The following is a 19,594-nucleotide window of genomic DNA, read 5'->3' on the forward strand; positions in this document are numbered from 1 at the left end:
GAAAAGTAATTGTTGAGTTGTTTTTTAACATAGTGACTGGCTTAAAGAAGAATTCTTTTTTATATTGTTTTGAATTTTAGCGCGAAAACTTGAACTTTTGAAAAGCCAAACCCTAACCCTGACCTTATAGTTACCTCAATGCAAACCGATTCACTCGATACACGTTTATCAATTTTAACTAAAAAAAGACGATATTCAAAACACTCGACTTGTTTTCTACTTTTTATCGGATTTGGATTTCCCGAGTCTCGTGCATATTTGAAGGATAGATTGAAATCGAACGCTCTGCGTATCCGTTTATTCGATATTACCGCATGAATGGTCTTTGGGAGGGTATTCATGAAACACGCTGATACGTTCCGGAAGGGTTAAGGATTAAAGCGTATAACAGGGCTGGGGAAACGAGGGGATAGAGAACTTGAGTCTGAAATATCGCAATCGTCCGTAATTTCAATCCGCTACCAATTATGATCGACTTTATCCATAAACGAGGAGGATTGGTCGTTGGACGGTATCGGGATGTAACTTTATGTGGCAATATTTTACAGCGAAATAACGAGCAAATTGCGTAGTTAAATCATGCTCGGTAATTCCAAACTTTACGATAGAGTCGCAGAACGCGTACGAGCATCCGCGAACGACAGTTACGCGAGTAGGAAAATTAGAAAATCATATTACATTTTTCTTCCTATTTTTCCATTTTCAAACGTTACTTTGGACGATCAAGAATTGTTTTTTGAATTTATATTCATTGAAAACACACCGACGTTGACGTTGAAACGTTCTCGACGCCTTCGTGTTCCCTCGTTTGGAAATTTTAACGAGAACTCGGGACTTTTTTTTAGCTCGCGCGTTCGATCTCGACGATTCGACAAATATAAGAATTTTATGATTTTCGAATGCAACGTGACTTTTCAATTTTTCGAAAGCACGAATATCCTCGAAGTTTTGGACGATTATATGAATTTACGAATTGCAAATTCGGTTGGATGTTAAAATCGTCGCGAAAGCCTCGAATATTTTTGCAGATCTGAAATAATGTGTTTCGAATGCAACGTGATTTTTCAATGTTTCAGAGCGGTTACCTTTCATGTGGATCTCGTCGGGGTACACGCATTACCGCGTCGCTGATTCGCTAATGCGAATTATGTTACTTCATAAAAAGCTGTTCGCGAAAGTCGTCGTTCGGGTACAGTGGCATTTCTGCGCCAGATATTAATTTATTAAACCTCAACTTTTATTATCGAAACTCGTACAATAATATTAATAATTTCGTGAAATTACTGTGCAGACGAGCAAATACTTTGCGTCCGTGATGAATGAATTTTCATTACAGCGCAAAAGTACGTACTGATTAGTCATTAATAATTAGTAATTTCGGCGAATGGTTAATATTAAACGGGGACTTCGCGTCAGCCTGATGAATTTGATGTTAACAATGTGTCGCGGATTTTCAAAATTACCATCGCCGATACAGAGGTCAGAATTTAACGGAGAGGACTGGATAATGAAATTTGATATCCACATGGTGTCGTTGGAATAAACGTCACGAATATTCGAAGTAATTAAACGAATCGATTACATAAAATGTAGCTGATAAATGCGGACTTTTGATACGAAAAAAAAAAATATACAGGATGAGTCAATAAGTAGTGCCGTTTGACACAGTTTTAAAATCGAATTCCTCGGGATACGAGCGTCCCCCCGAAAAAAATTCCATTCCGCGTATTCGATCTATTTTTCCGCGTAACGGTGGCTGGTATTTAGGTCGTATCGCTTGTAATACTACGCCCTGTGTTTAATTGTCCGTGGCTCTTTGGAACGGAAATTCCACGAAGGTTCGCGAATGTCACGCGACACCTCGACGACGTTGAAATTCGATTATCGGTTTGAAATTTTAACTTTTAATCAGCCACGTTTTCCCTGCGTCGTTCGTTTCGCGACAAAAAGAGAAAGCTGGTTGAGAACGATAAATCGAATTACTCCCGTTGCAATTGCTCCGTGCGGTGGTCGTTGGTCCCGCGTTACAAGCATGTCAAACATTTTTATTTCACTTGAACTGGCAAATGGTTCGACGGCTGTTCGGAGAACTGTTCAATCAGGAATGGAGAAACGAAGGTATGCTTAAACGTCATGGTCGCTCGTTATACGTGCGCTTAATTACATTCCATCGATATCATTCTCGATAACGTTATTGGAGACTCGCACTTCGATGGTATTATAGTGCACAGCGAATACGCGATCGATTAAATAGTGTTTCAGAAATGTGGGTGAATAGTTAATAGATACTGGAATTAGTAAACAAAATGAAATGAGGAGGTATGAAAGACAGTTCTCTATAAATGCGTGGTCATTTTTTCCATCACGATTTATAGATTTTATTTAGTACAGAAATTTAACTCCAGAAAATATTTTCCACTTTTCGACGCTTCGGTTTAATATTATCCCGATTAAAACCACGCATTTTCGAAATTATCAACAGTGATTAACGCACTTTGGATTCTGATACTCCGCGACGCATATATTCAAATTTCAGGATTTATCGCGCAACAATAGAAATTCATCCGCGGCGAAACATTCCAGTGCATTATAAGTAGCACAAACCTGCGTGTGGTCATACAGCGGCGAGTAAATAAATCAGCGTGTGGCCGGCCGGGCAAGTAGAACAGACATATAATTCGTTCACCAAACAGAAGTTTATTTACGTCCGGCGCGTTTGCCTTTTTAATCAATCTTGAACTTTGCATTCGCGTACGAATTAGCGTCTTTTGAAATTGTCGAGCGACACAGAACTGCTGAAAAATGTATTGCACGATCGGCTCCCAGGAATCATTTGATTAAAAACAATCGGTATCTTCGTTGATCTCTGAAAAAAAGAACTATTAACGTTGGAATAAATCAAGCGAATGTTATTGTTTCTTGTAACGAGTAACGAAAATGGATGGACCAGCTCGTTAATTGGCACCGAAAAGGTGAGATATGAAATCGTGTCGCTTCTGCTTCCCCCCCCCTGAACAGAAATTTCCGTTTAATTGCAATGTTTTGCAGGCACATTGTCGTCCCGTTGACAAACATGGACGACAATAGGTCGCGCGCGTGCAATCTCGAGCCGAGTAACTTCGTTCTGACGTGCCGTGAGCGTTCGAGGCGACACGATAAAGCCGGCAGCTTGAAAATTAAACGAGTCGAGGGAATCGTACCTGAACTCGGGAATAGAGGCTACCCAAGGATCGATCATTAACACGGTGGATCCAATCCCGTCGCGCGAAACGCGGAAACGGTTGTCGGGCGATAATTTTTTATCCGCCGGAAATTCGACGACAACCTCATTAAAACATTGATCGACGGGTTATTATTTCGCGGTGGTCGGCGCCGCGTCGCGCAGAATTCGAACTTTCGAGGCGTCACGACGCTGACAGAGCGGAGATAAATACGTCTGCCATCCAGACACGCAATTCCAAAGTATCGATCCGAAATCTCGGTCGAATTCGGCTACGCGTTCCGATATATGGCTCTCGAATTCGTCGGGATAAAAGTCGAACGCGATCGAGACGACTTCATTTCGCGTTTTTTTTGTTTTTGGAACACCGAATGATACACGTTTTACTCAAATTTTAACCAACAATTTGAAATTCACATTTATTCGCAGTTTTGGAGGTTTTGGTAAGCTTTTCTAGCCATTATTTTTTGTGCTGACCCTTTCTGGCGGTCCCAATGATGCTCGTGGATCATTTCTATATGTTGAAATTGAATTTTTAAAAATCAGATTTACAATTTGTAAACTGTAAGTCTCGATATCAATTTACATTTATATTGTTTATCTATAGGAACTTCTACCTTGAAGAAATATAAACAACGGTGAGGGTGCTTACGTTTCAAGTATCCGTGGCGTAAATCCGAGCATTAAGCGGGCACAATACTGTAATTCAGAGCTTATTCAGGGCGGAGAAGTTGGGTGCTTTAGCCAGTGTAATCGTTGGGTGGCTTTCGAATTTACGGATGTAATTTCATTCGGGGAGGCTGCGAGGGATAAACAACTCGTTACGTTCCGTTTTAATCGCGCTTATATCCGGTGGCACGGCCAAATAATTAATGCACGATCTTGTAATGCGACCGATTTAACCTGCTTTCGGGGACCCGACGCGGTTTCGATTCGCGTATCTTGGGAATCACCGTCGTTCAAAAGGGCATGTATCGTTAATGGCTCGACGAGAGTCTCTGGAATGGACTGAAATTTCCAGCGTAACGTTATCATTAATTTTACGAAACTACTGGGACGCAGACGAGGGCCAAATCTTCTGGGTTCGATCGTTAACTTTGATAACGCGAATAATATTTGACTCTCGAAAAAATAAAATGGAAATCGAAAGGTGAATTTTCGCACACCTGCGAAAAATTTAAATAGGCGATTCTAGAGGCCAAAATAAGACGAAAATCGAGAATACCAATTTGTTGATGGAGGTTTTGTTAAAAAGTTATTAACGTTTAAACTTCCGACTGTACTGAATTTTTTTCTCCAAAATGCGCAAGATTTCGGGGATATGTCTATTCACCAAAAATGATTGTAATTGACCCCCGCAACTGAATATAATTTTTCCAAAACGATTTAAAATTTTTTTTCCCCTCGAAAAATTTCACACATTCTTGAATTTTTTTCTCGACAGTGCGTAGGATTTCGGGAATGTGTGTAATGACCAAAAATGATTGTGATTGACACCTGCAACCGAATATAATTTTTCCAAAACGATTTGAAATTTTTTTTCCGTCGAAAAATTTCACACATTTTCGAATTTTTTTCTCGAAAATGCGTAGGATTTCGAGGGTATGTCTATTCACCAAAAATGATCGTAATTGACCCCCGCAATCGAATATAATTTTTCCTAAACGATTTGAAATTTTTTTTTCCGTCCAAAAATTTCACATCTTCTCGAATTTTTTTCTAGAAAATGAGTAGGATTTCGGGGGTAGGTCTATTCACCGAAAATGATTGTAATTGACCCTCGCAACCGATAATAATTTTTCCAAAACGATTTATAATTTTTTTTTCCGTTCAAAAATTTCACACCTTCTCGAATTTTTTTCTAGAAAATTCGTAGGATTTCGAGGGTATGTGTAATGACCAAAAATGATTGTAATTGACCCCCGCAACCGAAAATAATTTTTTTAGAACGATTTGAAATTTTTGAATTTAATTGTTAATAACTTTTTAAGGAAGCCTTCACCAACAAATTGGTATTCTTGATTTTCGTCTTATTTTGGCCTCTAGAATCCCTCATTAAAATGCCCTTTTGAACACCCTGTATATTGTAAATATTTGAATTTTCTTGCGATGAATCAGGAAGTTAATATTTCCGCGAGAGTGTATAAAGTTTTTCTACACGAGAAAGGTTTTTACGAATTCAAGTCTCGCGGAAATACGCCCGCCGTTTTCGCCATTTTCACGAATTTATTTCTTAAAAACGGAAGGGAGATGCTCCTTGCTTTTTGAGGTTGTTTCGTAACGTCTTCCCTTGGATCTATAAAAAAGGAAATGGATAGAAGACTTGGATCCTTTGTTAAACGCGGTAATCCTTTATGTGGGAGTGATCAAAGGGAATATCAGCGATTATTGAACGAATTTTCTGGCAGTTCGCCATAAGAAAATGAGGTGAATATTTGCGTTCGAAGCAGTGATCAAGAATAAAAAAAAATCACCATATAGTGATATTTATTAAATTAACAAAAATTTAAAAAAATTTTGAATTAACAATACGTATTCCAGAAATTAATTAAAACGTTTTTATGATCGATTGGACAATTGACCGTAGATCGACTTTCACGCGAGTAATATAATTAGCCGTATCGCTATCAACAATTCACGACGAAAATCGTGCCAAATCATGCTCAAACACACGCGGGTATTAATACCCCTCACATATTTCATTCTCGTAACAATGCTCCGTTTATAATCTGTAATTCTCTGTAATGCGGAATAATCTCCAATGTAATATCTCGTAGAAGCCTCGATCGATATTCGCGTGGTATGCGCGTGTATTTCACGACTCGGAACAACAGCGTGTAATCTTATTGTTAGCCGACAAAGATGGCCACCTTGTTCAAACGCACGATAAAGTTGAATTTGAACCAACTCAAACGGCACGCGACGTCGAAGAACGAAAGGAACTTGGAGTTCGAATATTTATAAATAATTTAATCTTGGCTTTTATTATGGAGACGATACATCGAAATCTGTCGCTTAACTCGACCATTCGAGTAATGTAGCAGTTTCTTTATACGCTTCGAAGCATAAGCTTGTTTTGTATCTCGAAACACGACGTAACCAAGAATTACCATTTTCACATTGGTTATTCCTCTTTCAATGGTACAACGATACTTCGCTGCCAGGAACTTTTCTTACTTTTCTGAATACCGGATACAACGATCGTGAGTTTCACCCGAGAAGTTTCTTCCGCGACTTTAGTCATTTCGTCGCGCTATAATCAGCATTTCAATTACCAGCGGCGAACAATGGGCGCCAAGCGGGAGAGGCAATAACAAAATGGAGGGAAGCGCAAAGAAAGCGCGTATCTTAATTACTTGGAAACGGGGAGACTTTTAATATAAAAATATAGTTTTATTATAGGGCTCGAAGTTTTCTTGTTATCGCTGTGTCCGTGTGGAAACTTCTCAGGGCATCCATCAACTCTTTACACACGGGACTTTCAACAGTCGTTAAAGAGAATTCGAGCGCGATGATCGATATTTTTCAGTTAAAAGCTTGCCGAACTTGATAAACTGAAACACGCTGGACAAGTTGCTGTAAATACGAGCAAAGTTCACGGTGAAATCGATCGCGAAGGTACCGGAATTTTTACCAAACTAAAATTGGGAAAAGTTGGGAAAATTAATTCGTCTCGTCACCGGCGGATCTATCCCTTTTTTCGACTGTGTTTTTAATTCGTTCGAAAAAATGGAAATTGTCAGGAAAACGCGAACGCAGCGCAGAGAACGCTGAAAAATCGTAATTTTCGCCGAGCAAGCTAAATTCGTCCCTTTGCTTTCAAACTGCACTCGCGTTCGAATGTATCACAAAGGGAACGTTCGAGTAAGGCTAACTCTATAAAAAGTGTTATATTTGCATGATTTAAAAAAATATCTTACATTTCATGGGAATCGACACTTCGCGAACTGTGCTATTGGAAAATTATATTAAATTCGAAACAATTACGACAGGTCGCGTTAACAATTTAATCGCTTCGAGCTTTATTTTTACAAGATGGTTAAAATTGTAGAAACATTTTATTGCAATTTGTCTGAAAGTTAAAAGAGTTAATTGAGAAAAATTTGTACAAATGAACTGTGGCAGCCATTACTGTAAATCCAGTTACATCGACGGGCGGCCATATTTTCCACAAGCTGTTAATACTTTCAGTCGAAAGTTTTATTAGTTTCACGGTATGTCACTTCCACTGAAAGATGTAGTTTCGAAAAAGACGGATTTAAAGTTCCCGATCGGAACTCTTCGACGTGCAATCTTCATCAAACTTTCATAACTTTAACGTTCGACTGTCGATTTTGTTAAGGCAAGAAATTAAATGCTCGCAAAATTGCGATTAATTTGTGATCGATTTGCGAAGTAAATCGTGAAACCCGAGGGGAAGAAAGTATTTAATAAAGTCGTTCCTATTTAAGGGTACTGTTACAGTTCCTCCTTAAGAGTCCATTCGTGTGTCGAAGGTCGAACGCGAAAGTGTCCGATATAAATTAAGAAACTCGTTTATATGCGACGTACAGCCTCGCGAACGACCTTTCTTTGGTTTTACCGATTACGGAGGCACTTCTCTTGACGGTCCTGAATAATGCAACGGCGACCGACATCTATAGCGGCCCTGCAAATGTCGTCGTTTCGACCGAGAAATCCGTGATTTCAACCACTCGAGACTCCCGATATTTCCATCTGAACGTTGCATATGGAGAAATATGGATAGAAAATAAATAGGCCTCCCTCGATGCGTAACAATCCCAATGAAAACATTTTAAGAATATAATTTACTTGTTCTGATCATTGGTGCAGTCGCTATATGTATAGTAAAATTCCGATTATCTTCAAACATTCTTAGAATTTCTACGTATAGTTTAACAAAATACGCGTTGTTTGCATTTTGAAACGTTGGAATACTCCAATCCGTTCAGAAGTTATGATGGTTTGAACATACGCATGAAATTTCAGTGAAACATATCAATGGTATGGTCAGACATTAGATTTTTGGTAATGAATTTTTTTCTCGAAAATGCGTAGGAATTCGGGGGTATATGTTTCCACCAAAAATGGTTATATTCAACCCCAGAACATAGAAATAATTTTTTTAATACGATATGAAATTTTTTAATTTTGTCTAAAAATTTCACATCTTCTCGAATTTTTTTCTCAAAAGTGCGTAGAATTTCGGGGGTATGTCTATTGACCAAAAATGCTTGTAATTGACTCCTGCAACTAAATATAATTTTTTTAATATGATTTGAAATTTTTTAATTTCGTCTAAAAATTTCACACCTCCTCGAATTTTTTTCTCAAAAGTGCGTAGGATTTCGGAGGTATGTCTATCCACCAAAAATGCTTGTAATTGACCCCTGCAATTAAATATAATTTTTTTAGTACGCTTTGAAATTTTGTAATTTTGTCTAAAAATTTCACACCTTCTCGAATTTTTTTCTCAAAAGTGCGTAGGATTTCGGAGGTATGTCTATCCACCAAAAATGCTTGTAATTGACCCCTGCAATTAAATATAATTTTTTTAGTACGATTTGAAATTTTTTAATTTTGTCTAAAAATTTCACACATTCTCGAATTTTTTTCTCGAAAATGCGTAGGAATTCGGGGATATATGTATTCACCAAAAATGGTTATATTTAACCCCAGAACCTAGAAATAATTTTTTTAAAACGATTTGAAATTTTTCAATTTCCAGAAAAATTTCACACATACTTGAATTTTTTTCTCAAAAGTGCGTAGGATTTCGGCGGTATATCTATTGACCAGAAATGCTTATAATTGACCCCTGCAACGAAATATATTTTTTTTAGTACGATTTGATATTTTTTAATTTCGTCTAAAAATTTCACACATTCTCGAATTTTTTTCTCGAAAGTGCGTAGGATTTCGGGGGTATGTCTATCGACCAAAAATGCTTGTAATTGACCCCTGTATCTAAATATAATTTTTTTTAGTACGAATACTATTAAATTACATTATCGTTTAATTTTACTTGGATGCTATTATTAAATTATCTGCATCCACGAGTTCTATTGTTACCATTCATGTACGGTATGTCGCCGTCCAAAGAGCTGCTATGTGATATCGAAACTTCCAAAACGCAATGTACGAATGCAGCGAAAATTGATACTGTTTTCACGTGTTGCGAGCGTTCCCGTATTGGAAGTTTCAATATTACAAAGCTGTATTCGTGGATACAGATAAACGCGAAGCAGAAAGCGTAGAAATTGTTCGTTTGCTGTTAGAATATGCTTATCTTAACGCAAGTAAGAACCCAGTATAGATCATCCACAGATACAAACATTTACATAACATCGTCTTCTCAATTGTGCTCGTGGAATATGTTCAGCGAAGTTTTGCCAGGGAAAACTGGGGAATTTTGCGCGTTGCGAATTTTATAAGATCGAATGCCGCTCGCTGCTCGATTCCATCGTCGCGTAATAGCAGCGCCATATTCCGTATTCCGTATTCCGTATTCCATCTAACCTTTCCCCGGTAATAATGTCATTATGCATCTCCCGCGAAGGTCGAGAGAAAAATCGCGCATTAGACCGTGAATACTAATGGAGAACTGTGTTCTTCCAGAAAACGCGAGCCGCTGGTGCAAGCCCGACGGAGAGTGGAGCACCTACACCAACTACAGCCTCTGCCGCGACATCCGGGAGCCCACGATCGAGGGCGGAACGGAAGTCATCTCCACAACGATTTATTTCGTCGGTTACAGCCTCTCTCTGTTCACCCTCATCGTCGCAGTCTCGATATTCCTTTACTGCAAGTAAGAGATTTTCATTCAAATCGCCGGGCGTCTAACGAACACGGTCTTCAGGAAACGCGCATATTCCCTATTCTTTTCTCGTATGCGGAACCTTGGCTCGCGTTTCGCGAAAACGCGGAAAATTATTCAAACGTCCACGGTATTAAATAAATATTCAACCAGGTCGAGGTGGAACGGGTATATTAAATTCGTCTCGAAGCAGAAATTCCGTTGTCGTTTATTTTTACACCAAACAATGGACGACTGTGGATGGTGGCCTTTGTTAGAAAATTACACTGTTCTTAGCGGACTAGTTAATGTTTATGTATATTTTCTATCTAAAAAATCATTGAAATGCATTCTTCAACGAAGACAAGACAGCTTTAAAAAAGATAGCAATTTCACGAATCGAAACATGTTTCGTTCGTCGAGAATAATTAATCGTTTAATTAGATCGTGGAATACGACGTCGTATAAATCATCTGCCGCGCAACGGGCAATCGTACTAAAATTTTGAAACGAACATTCCGCTGTCCCCGACGTAGCTTTATCTCGGAGAGAAAAATGTTCTCCGGGGCACATTTCTATCCGGAGTGACGACTACAAACATAAGAATAAGGCTCCCCAGCTGGCACTGATAAAAACGAAACGAGGTTCGGCGGAAATTAACTGTAAAATATGTACGTTGTTTGAAAAAAAATATATTCTCGTGTCCCGTACGCGACGCGTCTTCCTCGTTTGTGAATTTTGCAACGTTAAGCACTGCACATTTTCGCCTCTTGCTTCGTTAACGTTGGACACGAACGAACATAGTAATACCGTTCTTTGCACTGCGGAACAAGAGACTGCTTAATTTGCAAGTTATACCGTGCTATGGAAATTATAATCGTTACAATTTTTGTTGGAACTTTTGTCTTCTACCTGTTTTAATATTAGCACTTTGAAGGGTAGTTTTTCCTCCGCGAACTCGAGTTGCTAAAAGAGGAATAGAGTAGTGTCAATTACAATCATTTTTAACGAATACACATACCCTCGAAATCCTACACATTTTCGAGAAAAAAATTCAGAAAGCAGGACAAACTTTTCGGAAATTTAAAATTTCAGATCGTTTTGGAAAAATTATTTTTGGTTGCAGGAGTCAAGTACAATCATTTTTCATTAATACACATACCCTCGAAATCCTACGCATTTTCGAGAAAAAAATTCAAAAAGCTGGACAAATTCTTCGGAAATTTAAAAAATTTCAATTCAATTTGGAAAAATTATTTTTGGTTGCAGGAGTCGATTATAATCATTTTTTATTAATAGACATACCCCCTAAATCCTACTCATTTTCGAGAAAAAAATTCAGGAAGCTGGCTCAATTTTTCGGAAATTTAAAATTTCAAATCGTTTTGGAAAAATTATTTTTGGTTGCAGGAGTCAAGTACAATCATTTTTCATTAATACACATACCCTCGAAATCTTACGCATTTTCGAGAAAAAAATTCAAAAAGCTGGACAATTTTTTCGGAAATTTAGAAAATTTCAATTCAATTTGAAAAATTATTTTTGGTTGCAGGAGTTGATTATAATCATTTTTTATTAATAGACATACCCCCTAAATCCTACTCATTTTCGAGAAAAAAATTCAGGAAGCTGGCTCAATTTTTCGGAAATTTAAAATTTCAGATCGTTTTGGAAAAATTATTTTTGGTTGCAGGAGTTGATTACAATCATTTTTTATTAATACACATATCCCCTAAATCCTACTCATTTTCGAGAAAAAAATTCAGGAAGCTGGACAAATTTTTCGGAAATCTAAAAAATTTCAAATCATTTTGGAAAAATTATTTTTGTTTGCAGGAGTTGATTATAATCATATTTCATTAATACACATACCCCCTAAATTCTACGCATTTTCGAGAAAAAAATTCAGGAAGCTGGCTCAATTTTTCGGAAATTTTAAAAATTTCAAATCGTTTTGGAAAAATTATTTTTGTTGCAAGGAGACGATTACAATCATTTTTCATTAATACACATACATCCGAAATCTTAACCATTTTCGAGAAAAAAATTCATTACCAAAAATCTAATGCCTGACCATACGTTGATATGTTTCCCTTAAATTTCATGCGTATGTTTGAAACACCATAACTCCTATAATAATGAATATATTTCAATGAAACTTTTTTCTGAAATAGAGCTCATGGACACCTACAAAAAACTACTAAACAACATTTCCATACAGTGTCAAATAAATTAATTAAAAATCAAAAAGGAATTTTTAAGAGAAATCAACAGGTTGCTTAAATTTTTTGACGGGAAAAAAATATTGAATCATTCCGAAAAAATTATTTTCAGTTGCAGGGGTCAATTACTATCATTTTTTATGAATACACATACCCTCGAATTCCTACGCACTTTCGAGAAAAAAAATTCTTTACCGAAAGTATAACGTGTGGCTAGAAATGTCTCTGTAATTTCATTTTCTATCTGACTTCCGCTTGTAGTTATTTCTGTTTCCAGTGAAATGAAATTGCCAGCGTGTTTTACAATTAGAAAGCCACGATTCTATTCGTAGAGATCCCTTTGTTATTGTAATCCATTGGTGGTTTTGTAACGCGACGTCTAGAAAATACTGTCCAATATTTTTCATTCGCGGGCCCATTCAACCGTAGATAACAAACGGTTTCGAAACGTGGCGGCGATTCACCTAGGAATCGTAGGGAAATTTCGCGTAACCAAATTGGCCTCTATGCATACGCAATCGAGCATCAACTGCACGCTCAAAGACACGCGACAGCAACTTTCCCATTGCTCGTTAACGAGCAAGAAAACGACATTTCGCCGTGGCACCCAGCATCCGATCATTTATTATCCCGGTAGTTTCAGGGACGTTGCATTTCCACGGGGGAAATAGAAGTTCATTCGAGAACCGAATCACGATCGCGACGAGTTCTTTCTATTCCCGAGAGAACGACTACCATGGATTTCTCTAGCTTGCATCTTTGTATTCAAATGAAACGCGAAACGGACGAGCTCCAAAGAGAATTGAAGGGTCCGGCTACCCGTAAAAAGGCAGCTCCGTTTTTCGAGAAAATGCAAACCGACGAGAACCAACGATAATTTAAAATGGTCAAATACTATTTACCTCGAAGCTTTGCATTTCTATAACAGTTATGATCTTCGAATGTTCTCTGAGAAAATAGAAAAGACTCTAACATAATAACACGTGGACTCACCCTCTGAAATTTCACCAGTGGCCTAAAAACTATCGGAGGGTCGAAGAAGTTGAAGGGAAACATCTTGTTGAGCATAACTTTGTTTCGAAGTCGCTATCTTTTTTTGAATTTCTTTTTAACATTTATGAGGCACGGTTCTGTTTCTATTATCCAATTCGTCCCACAAGTTTTCCATAGGATTTAGATCCAGTGTCCTCAGAATATGTATCTCCATAGAGCTTTTAAAATTCTAACAGCGCTTGATTTATTTCGTGATAAATTAAAATAATCGATAAAATATAATTTTCCGTCTCCAGTGTATGGAATACAGCCCCGGATGTGTTGCCATATTTTCTTTGAACGACTCGGTCCGGAATTTGATTTGTAAAGGTAAAAGAGCACGGGGCTGACGTTATTTTCGTTGACAAAATAAACTTATCGTCTCTCGTTTCTCAGGGACACGGTACGAGGAAGCAGTTCCCGGGTTATCGAGTTGTAAGTGCCTGTGTCGGCCATCTTGTTCGTAAACGAAACTTCAATGATTAAGAAATTGATATTAACGGCAACGGGGGGGATGTAATATCGCTCCCTCGTGTCAGGTTCGATGCAGAAACGTGAATTTTACGTTCGCTGACGGTGTAACGTGCACCGTAAGACGAGAATTTCGACTCGGATCGGGCAAGTTTCTTCTTAGCCGCTCTGGGGATTCGGCATATCTACGCAGAAATAAGTTTAGTTTAGAGTTTCCCTGCCGAAGCAATCTCTAGTTCCTAATAGCCACGCGCAGTTGAAATTGCAACCAGCGTTTCAATCCCCATAGTTTTGCCCTCCCCTATAGATTAGTCTTAAAATAACTCGACGGTGTAAATAGAAACGATGCTCAAAGCCGCGGGGTCGGTCCCTGCGCGGCGACGAGATTCAATAAACGTCCCGCTCCAAAAGTGGAACTTTGGCATATAACGCGGGAACCTGCTAAGTACTAGGTCGTCGTTGCTCGAAACTTTTCTTGGTTTTCGATCCTTGACAACCACCTTCGTCCAAACTTTACACTGCGTCGCGAAGGCAAATATTTGGTTGAATCTCCAGAGCGTGTGCCCAATTTGTTTCTCGCACAGCCAGCAATTTAAGCTCCTACGTTTCAAACGATGCTTCTGCGTAAAGTGAAATCGTTGGAATGGGTTCTCGTATTTTGTTAGAACTATTCCTAGCATATCAAAGTTTTGTATACAAATCACAAATCAAGTTACATCGACATCTGGTTACATTGTGTAGGACAAGTGCAGATAAATTATTGTAATACATATAAATGAGTGGAGTGGACTTGCTACTTGTTGACACATGGTTACAAGTGGTATTCCATAGTGGTCAGTAGTGGTCACTAGTGGCCAGCAGATGTCATCAGTAGGCAGCAGCACTGATTGACTAATTCACTGTTGACCATCGAGTAACCAATGATCCATCAAAACCACCACGAAATCGAAGATTAAAGCCTTCTTAAAAGGATCCCCTTAACATTCTTTTTAACATTTTGTTCCACCTTGAAGGAGTGTATCTTACGTTATAATAGACACACGATACAGAAGTTGAACACGTATTTCGATCAAAACTAGGAAGTAAAAGAATGTTCATCAGACGATACAGTAAGACATACATATAATTTAGATTTATACTTACCACTGGAATCTATGCTTATTCCAATACTATTAAGCATCTTTTAATAATCGTAAAAAGCACCAAGAAATTTACCAAAGCAGTACTACTCCAAGAATAATAGTCGACAGAAACTGTGATATTTCGAAGGTTCTGACCAGGTTTTTGCGACTATTTCTCACTTCATAAAGGAAACAAAGGGCAGAAACGTAATTCCTTGGTTTGTAGCAGCAGTAGTAAATCCGCTACTAAATTGCACACGAAATTCGCGATATAGTGCACGGACAAAATCACCTTCGCGGAAATTCAATGTGATAGTAAGAGGTTCCAGAGAGCTTTGCAGGTTCCATATTGAATCAGTCTCTCTGGCCACTCCCGAAAATCCCACTAAATTCGTCCGTGTGATGTTCTAGTACACCGAATTGACAAATGCAAATCGAGTTCGTTAATAAAGATTAGAGAGAACTAAGCCTCGTACTAGGACGAAACTTTGGAAAATATTGTGCTCGAAACAAAGTGAACGGAACTTTAAGAGTTTCGGAGCAAGACGTAACTCGTTCTTGAAAGTTAAATCCGCTGGTAAATTGCGTGGGAAATTCGCGATGGCGTCGCGATTTGGACGGAATCGCCTTCGTGGAGATTCAACGCGATTAGCAAGGAGGTTCCGGTGGGTCGTTCGTTCCATATTGAATCAACGGTGCCGCAACAGGTAGAAGTAGCACGCTCGGTATGGAAATTGCTCCCGGACATCGAGCATACCCTAACGTCTGCCCGTAGCTTTCGGGTCAAAGACTAGCACGGCCAAGGCGGGCATTAATTCCGGAAATACGAGCTGAACCGTAGGAAACGCGCGACTGTATCCTGCAGGAAACACGAAACGCCCGGGCATATTTTATTAAGTTCGTCCGGGATTCGAAACGCACGCTTCCGTGGCGAGTCCCGTGGTTTCCAGGGAATGTAAATTATTGACGCCACGGTGTGGCGCTGGTATTGCGAACGGAGCACGAAGTGTCCCGAGAAAACGAAATATCGCGACGTTTCCGGTGTCCGTATTGAACGAATTCTTTCGGCTGCTTGAATTTTTAACGCCGTTTCCGTTTCCGGGGCATCCTCGATTTCGGGAGCAACCGAACGGAAGAATCCGATTACGTCTACGAGGAAACTCGATAATGGTTCTTTAAACGCCAGAATATTCGAACGCTTGCGAGAGAGACAAGAGCGTAGCCCTCTGGCGGCGAGCACGGGAGGCGATGGATCCCACGCGAGTAACTGTTGGAATTATAATGAAAATTGAGGGGAAACGTAAATAGGTAGAACGCGTTGAGAACAATGGATGAATTTTCTAGCAGTCAATTGCAAGCTCTGTCGAGCAACGTTACTCGTAACGAGACCTGCGCGCGAATATGAACATTGCGAATAAGCGACGCGCGACGTAAATAACTAAGGCTGCAATACACGAGAACTGTCAGGAACATGCGTTTCCAGCATCATTGCTTAAGACAAGTTGTTCGCTGTTAGACAACCTCGCGATCCGCGACTCAACATCTGCAAAGTAACGGTTCTAACGAGAGTGGCGTAACAGATGAATTTAGAAAAAGTAGTTTATAATTTAGAGTACTTTCAAGGAACAATAAAAATAATTCAAGTGCTACAAAATACATTTATCTTTCGAATAAGATCGATGGAGATAAACGAATTCCAATATGGCGTCGCGCGATCACGATTATCCGTCTTCGAGGAATGCAACGATGGAAAGCTACCGAGTAACTCGCGGTTATATTAGCTTCACCGTCACAAAAGAAGCTCGACTATCGTTATCTTGTCGTTTTAGCCATTGTTCCTCTTCGCGTTTCGAGAGCCTGTTGCTGACTTCTTTGTTCGAAGCGAAGTTGCGGCTCCGAGACACAATGGCTGGGCAAAAAGTACTCGTGCAAAGGCCGACTTGTAGCAAAGAGCCGCGTAAATGCGTTCGTGCATACGTTCAGACATTATTAAAGTAGATTTTATTAATAAAAAAACACCACCATGGTGCGTCGATAAACTCGTAATGTAATATACGTATCTTATGAGAATTTGTTTAAAAAAATGATTTAACATTTGGTCACAGGTACTCATCAAGTTAATCAACGCTTTAATAAATGTAATTACGCAAACTTTTCTACGGTGATAGCCCGCGAACATTGTTTCTAGCCCCTGTAAATATGCACCGCGGTTCCGCTCCGTTTCAGTTCAGCTTGGGCAGAGATTTGCGACGCAATTTGCCTCGAATAATAAATAAACTCCGCCCAGTCTCGTACCTTCTCATCAGAAAAAATTATCACGCGCAAAAAGAGAGATTCCGTCCCGTCCGTTTCTCTTACGAACTTTCCTCGAGAACGCTACTAACGATTACGACGGAACCTTCATTATGCGAACAAATAATAGAGAAGCACGACTTCGAGCGAGAGAAGTTCTGAGTGATGTAAAACAATCAGAGCACCGTGCTTCGAGCTAGGGGAAATTAATCGGTTACAAAGGACATCGTTCTTACGTTATGCAAAAGTTTTTAATGGAATCTTTGATACACGATCGCAGACCAGGTATACGAACCTTTCACCTTATGGGCTTTCGTGGCCCAATTTGATTGCCATAACGAGCTGAAAATTCGGAGGTGATTTTAGCGTAATCTTCTCATGGATCAGTTGAGAAACTATTCTTGAGCTCTATATTTATGGTGATCTATGCAGAGAAGATTTTTAATTAATAATTGCATTGCCCAGCTGAGAGTAATACGATTATTAATTAAATGCTAAATAATATTACTCAGGTCTAACTACGTGGTGACCCGATTTAACCGATTCCCAACCACCCTCCATTAATAAAGATCTTCTGTGACCAACGATCGAAGAAGAAACAAACGAAAGTGTAACCAATGAAAGATGCACAACCAACGAAGAGAGTTGAAAGAATTTGTCTTCAAATAAAAATAACCTGCCTAACATAATGGTTAACGATACACCTGCCTGACTGTAAATCTAAATTCGTTTATTATATCAAGAAACAATTGTTAATTCGCAGCCATTAGCTCGGTGTTAGCCACGATAGAACAGCTAACTAGATGGAATCAAAGTTCCATCGATCTCCCTTTTACATTCTTACAAGCTAGACTACTAAACTAGAGAAGGAACATTGCTTCCTTCTATCTACTAGTTTAGTTGTACCAAGTAATTGTTTCGTTTAAAAAGGGACGAAGGTAAGGTCGTACATCACGTATTTATTTCTTCGATCTTCTGTCCTTTGTACGATACTTTCTTTCGTGTAAGTTTCCATCGTTCATTTCTTATCAGTAAATTATACGAGATTCTAACGAAGCTACGTAAACTGTGTCACTAAAATCGCAAAAGAATATGTTGCAACATCCAACAAAACACAGATTAATGCACACGAAAAGAAGTTGTGTATTTTGGATCGTAAAGGGTATAGCCGAATAAGGGGGTCAAATGTGCCCTTGAACGAAATGTGACATACGATGGATCCATCGATAGAGCATCAAGAAAAAACGTTCTGTGCCAAATTTTAACCCTCTATCTTGTTTGGAAGGGTAGTTATTGAGAAAATTCGGATTAACGAATTTCTGCCTATTTCCCCTATTTAATCGAGTACAAAAATTATGAAAAAAAAATCTGGTGCATTGTGGTTATTGAGATACGTGTTTGAGAATTTTTTCCGATTTTTCGATTCCAAATCCTAGGTGTGAAAAATTGAAAACGCAAAAAAACACAGAAAAATACGTATTTCGTATTGAAGCTTTCGAGACACTAGATTTCTATAATTACTGTAAATGCGTATTGTCATTGGTTATCTCCCTGAATTTTTTCAGATTTTTTGGTAGGGTGCGCCGTAGTAGGAAAAATCAAAAACCGATTTTTTCGACGTTTTTCGCGTGAAAAAGCATCTTATACTTTGAATTTTTGTATTCTCTTTAATAAATAACTATATTGTATGGTTTTAAATATTTCTATGTTGAGCAGAACAGTGTATACAAGAAGAAAATATTCAAGCATCGAGGGGTTTGATCTCGAAACGTTCCGCCACGTGGAAACCTGACCTCCGACATCTGCAATCTTGATTATTCCGTAATCGTTCGAAAGTACTGATTTTGTACCCCATCGGGCGCTTTTAACGGGCGAAGAGCACAATTCTCGGCGTCGTATACCGAAATAAAACTAGGAACCATAGGGGAAAGAGTATAATAAAAGCGTCGAACAAAAACTTTTCACGCCGTTTCGGCCGGAAATTGTTTTGCGCATTGAATGGAATCGCGTTCCCTTATTTCTCGTTACAATCATTGGCCCGCGTAGGCCATGCAGCAGTGACGTCAACGGTTAATTGTTCTTTTACCAAGCGTACGTAACAATTTTTTGCTTTCAAAGCGCCATCCGCGTTGCGAGACGCCCTGCAACAATTTATTTTCAAATCGAATGGAATTTTTAGAATTTTTTTTCGATATTTGTACGATAAACGAAACAACGACTCTGACAATAAACGGGGAAGCGGATATTATGAAAAATTCCATCGACTTGCAGCGGCAAGTTTGCGAACTCCGCCATTTTGTACTACATCGGGAATTGGAATTAATAATTTTCGTTTAATTGAAAACAGTGGACTTGTTTTCTTATATTTGGCGACTTTAAACTGATATCAGTGATAACTAGACTGCAGATCTTCATGCGAATTCATATGTTTATTAATAAA

General features: G+C 38.8%; 1 protein-coding gene across 4 annotated transcripts in view; it reads left to right on the top strand.

Annotated features, from left to right (window-relative positions):
* Window positions 1–19,594, top strand: part of LOC122398198 (diuretic hormone receptor-like) — a 66,778-nt gene that overhangs the window by 38,010 nt on the left and 9,174 nt on the right. For all 4 annotated transcript variants that reach the window (XR_006259176.1, XM_043397874.1, XM_043397873.1 and 1 more), the window contains one exon: window positions 9,839–10,028. Coding sequence is in view for 3 of the 4 variants with exons in the window: in XM_043397874.1 (XP_043253809.1) it covers window positions 9,839–10,028 (190 nt within the window). In the remaining variant the exon portion in view is untranslated. The remainder of the gene's footprint in view (window positions 1–9,838; window positions 10,029–19,594) is intronic.

The sequence above is a fragment of the Colletes gigas genome, unplaced genomic scaffold (genome assembly GCF_013123115.1).
Source record: "Colletes gigas isolate AHSC1104 unplaced genomic scaffold, ASM1312311v1 Colletes_gigas_Sc00011, whole genome shotgun sequence".
NCBI lineage: Eukaryota > Metazoa > Arthropoda > Insecta > Hymenoptera > Colletidae > Colletes > Colletes gigas.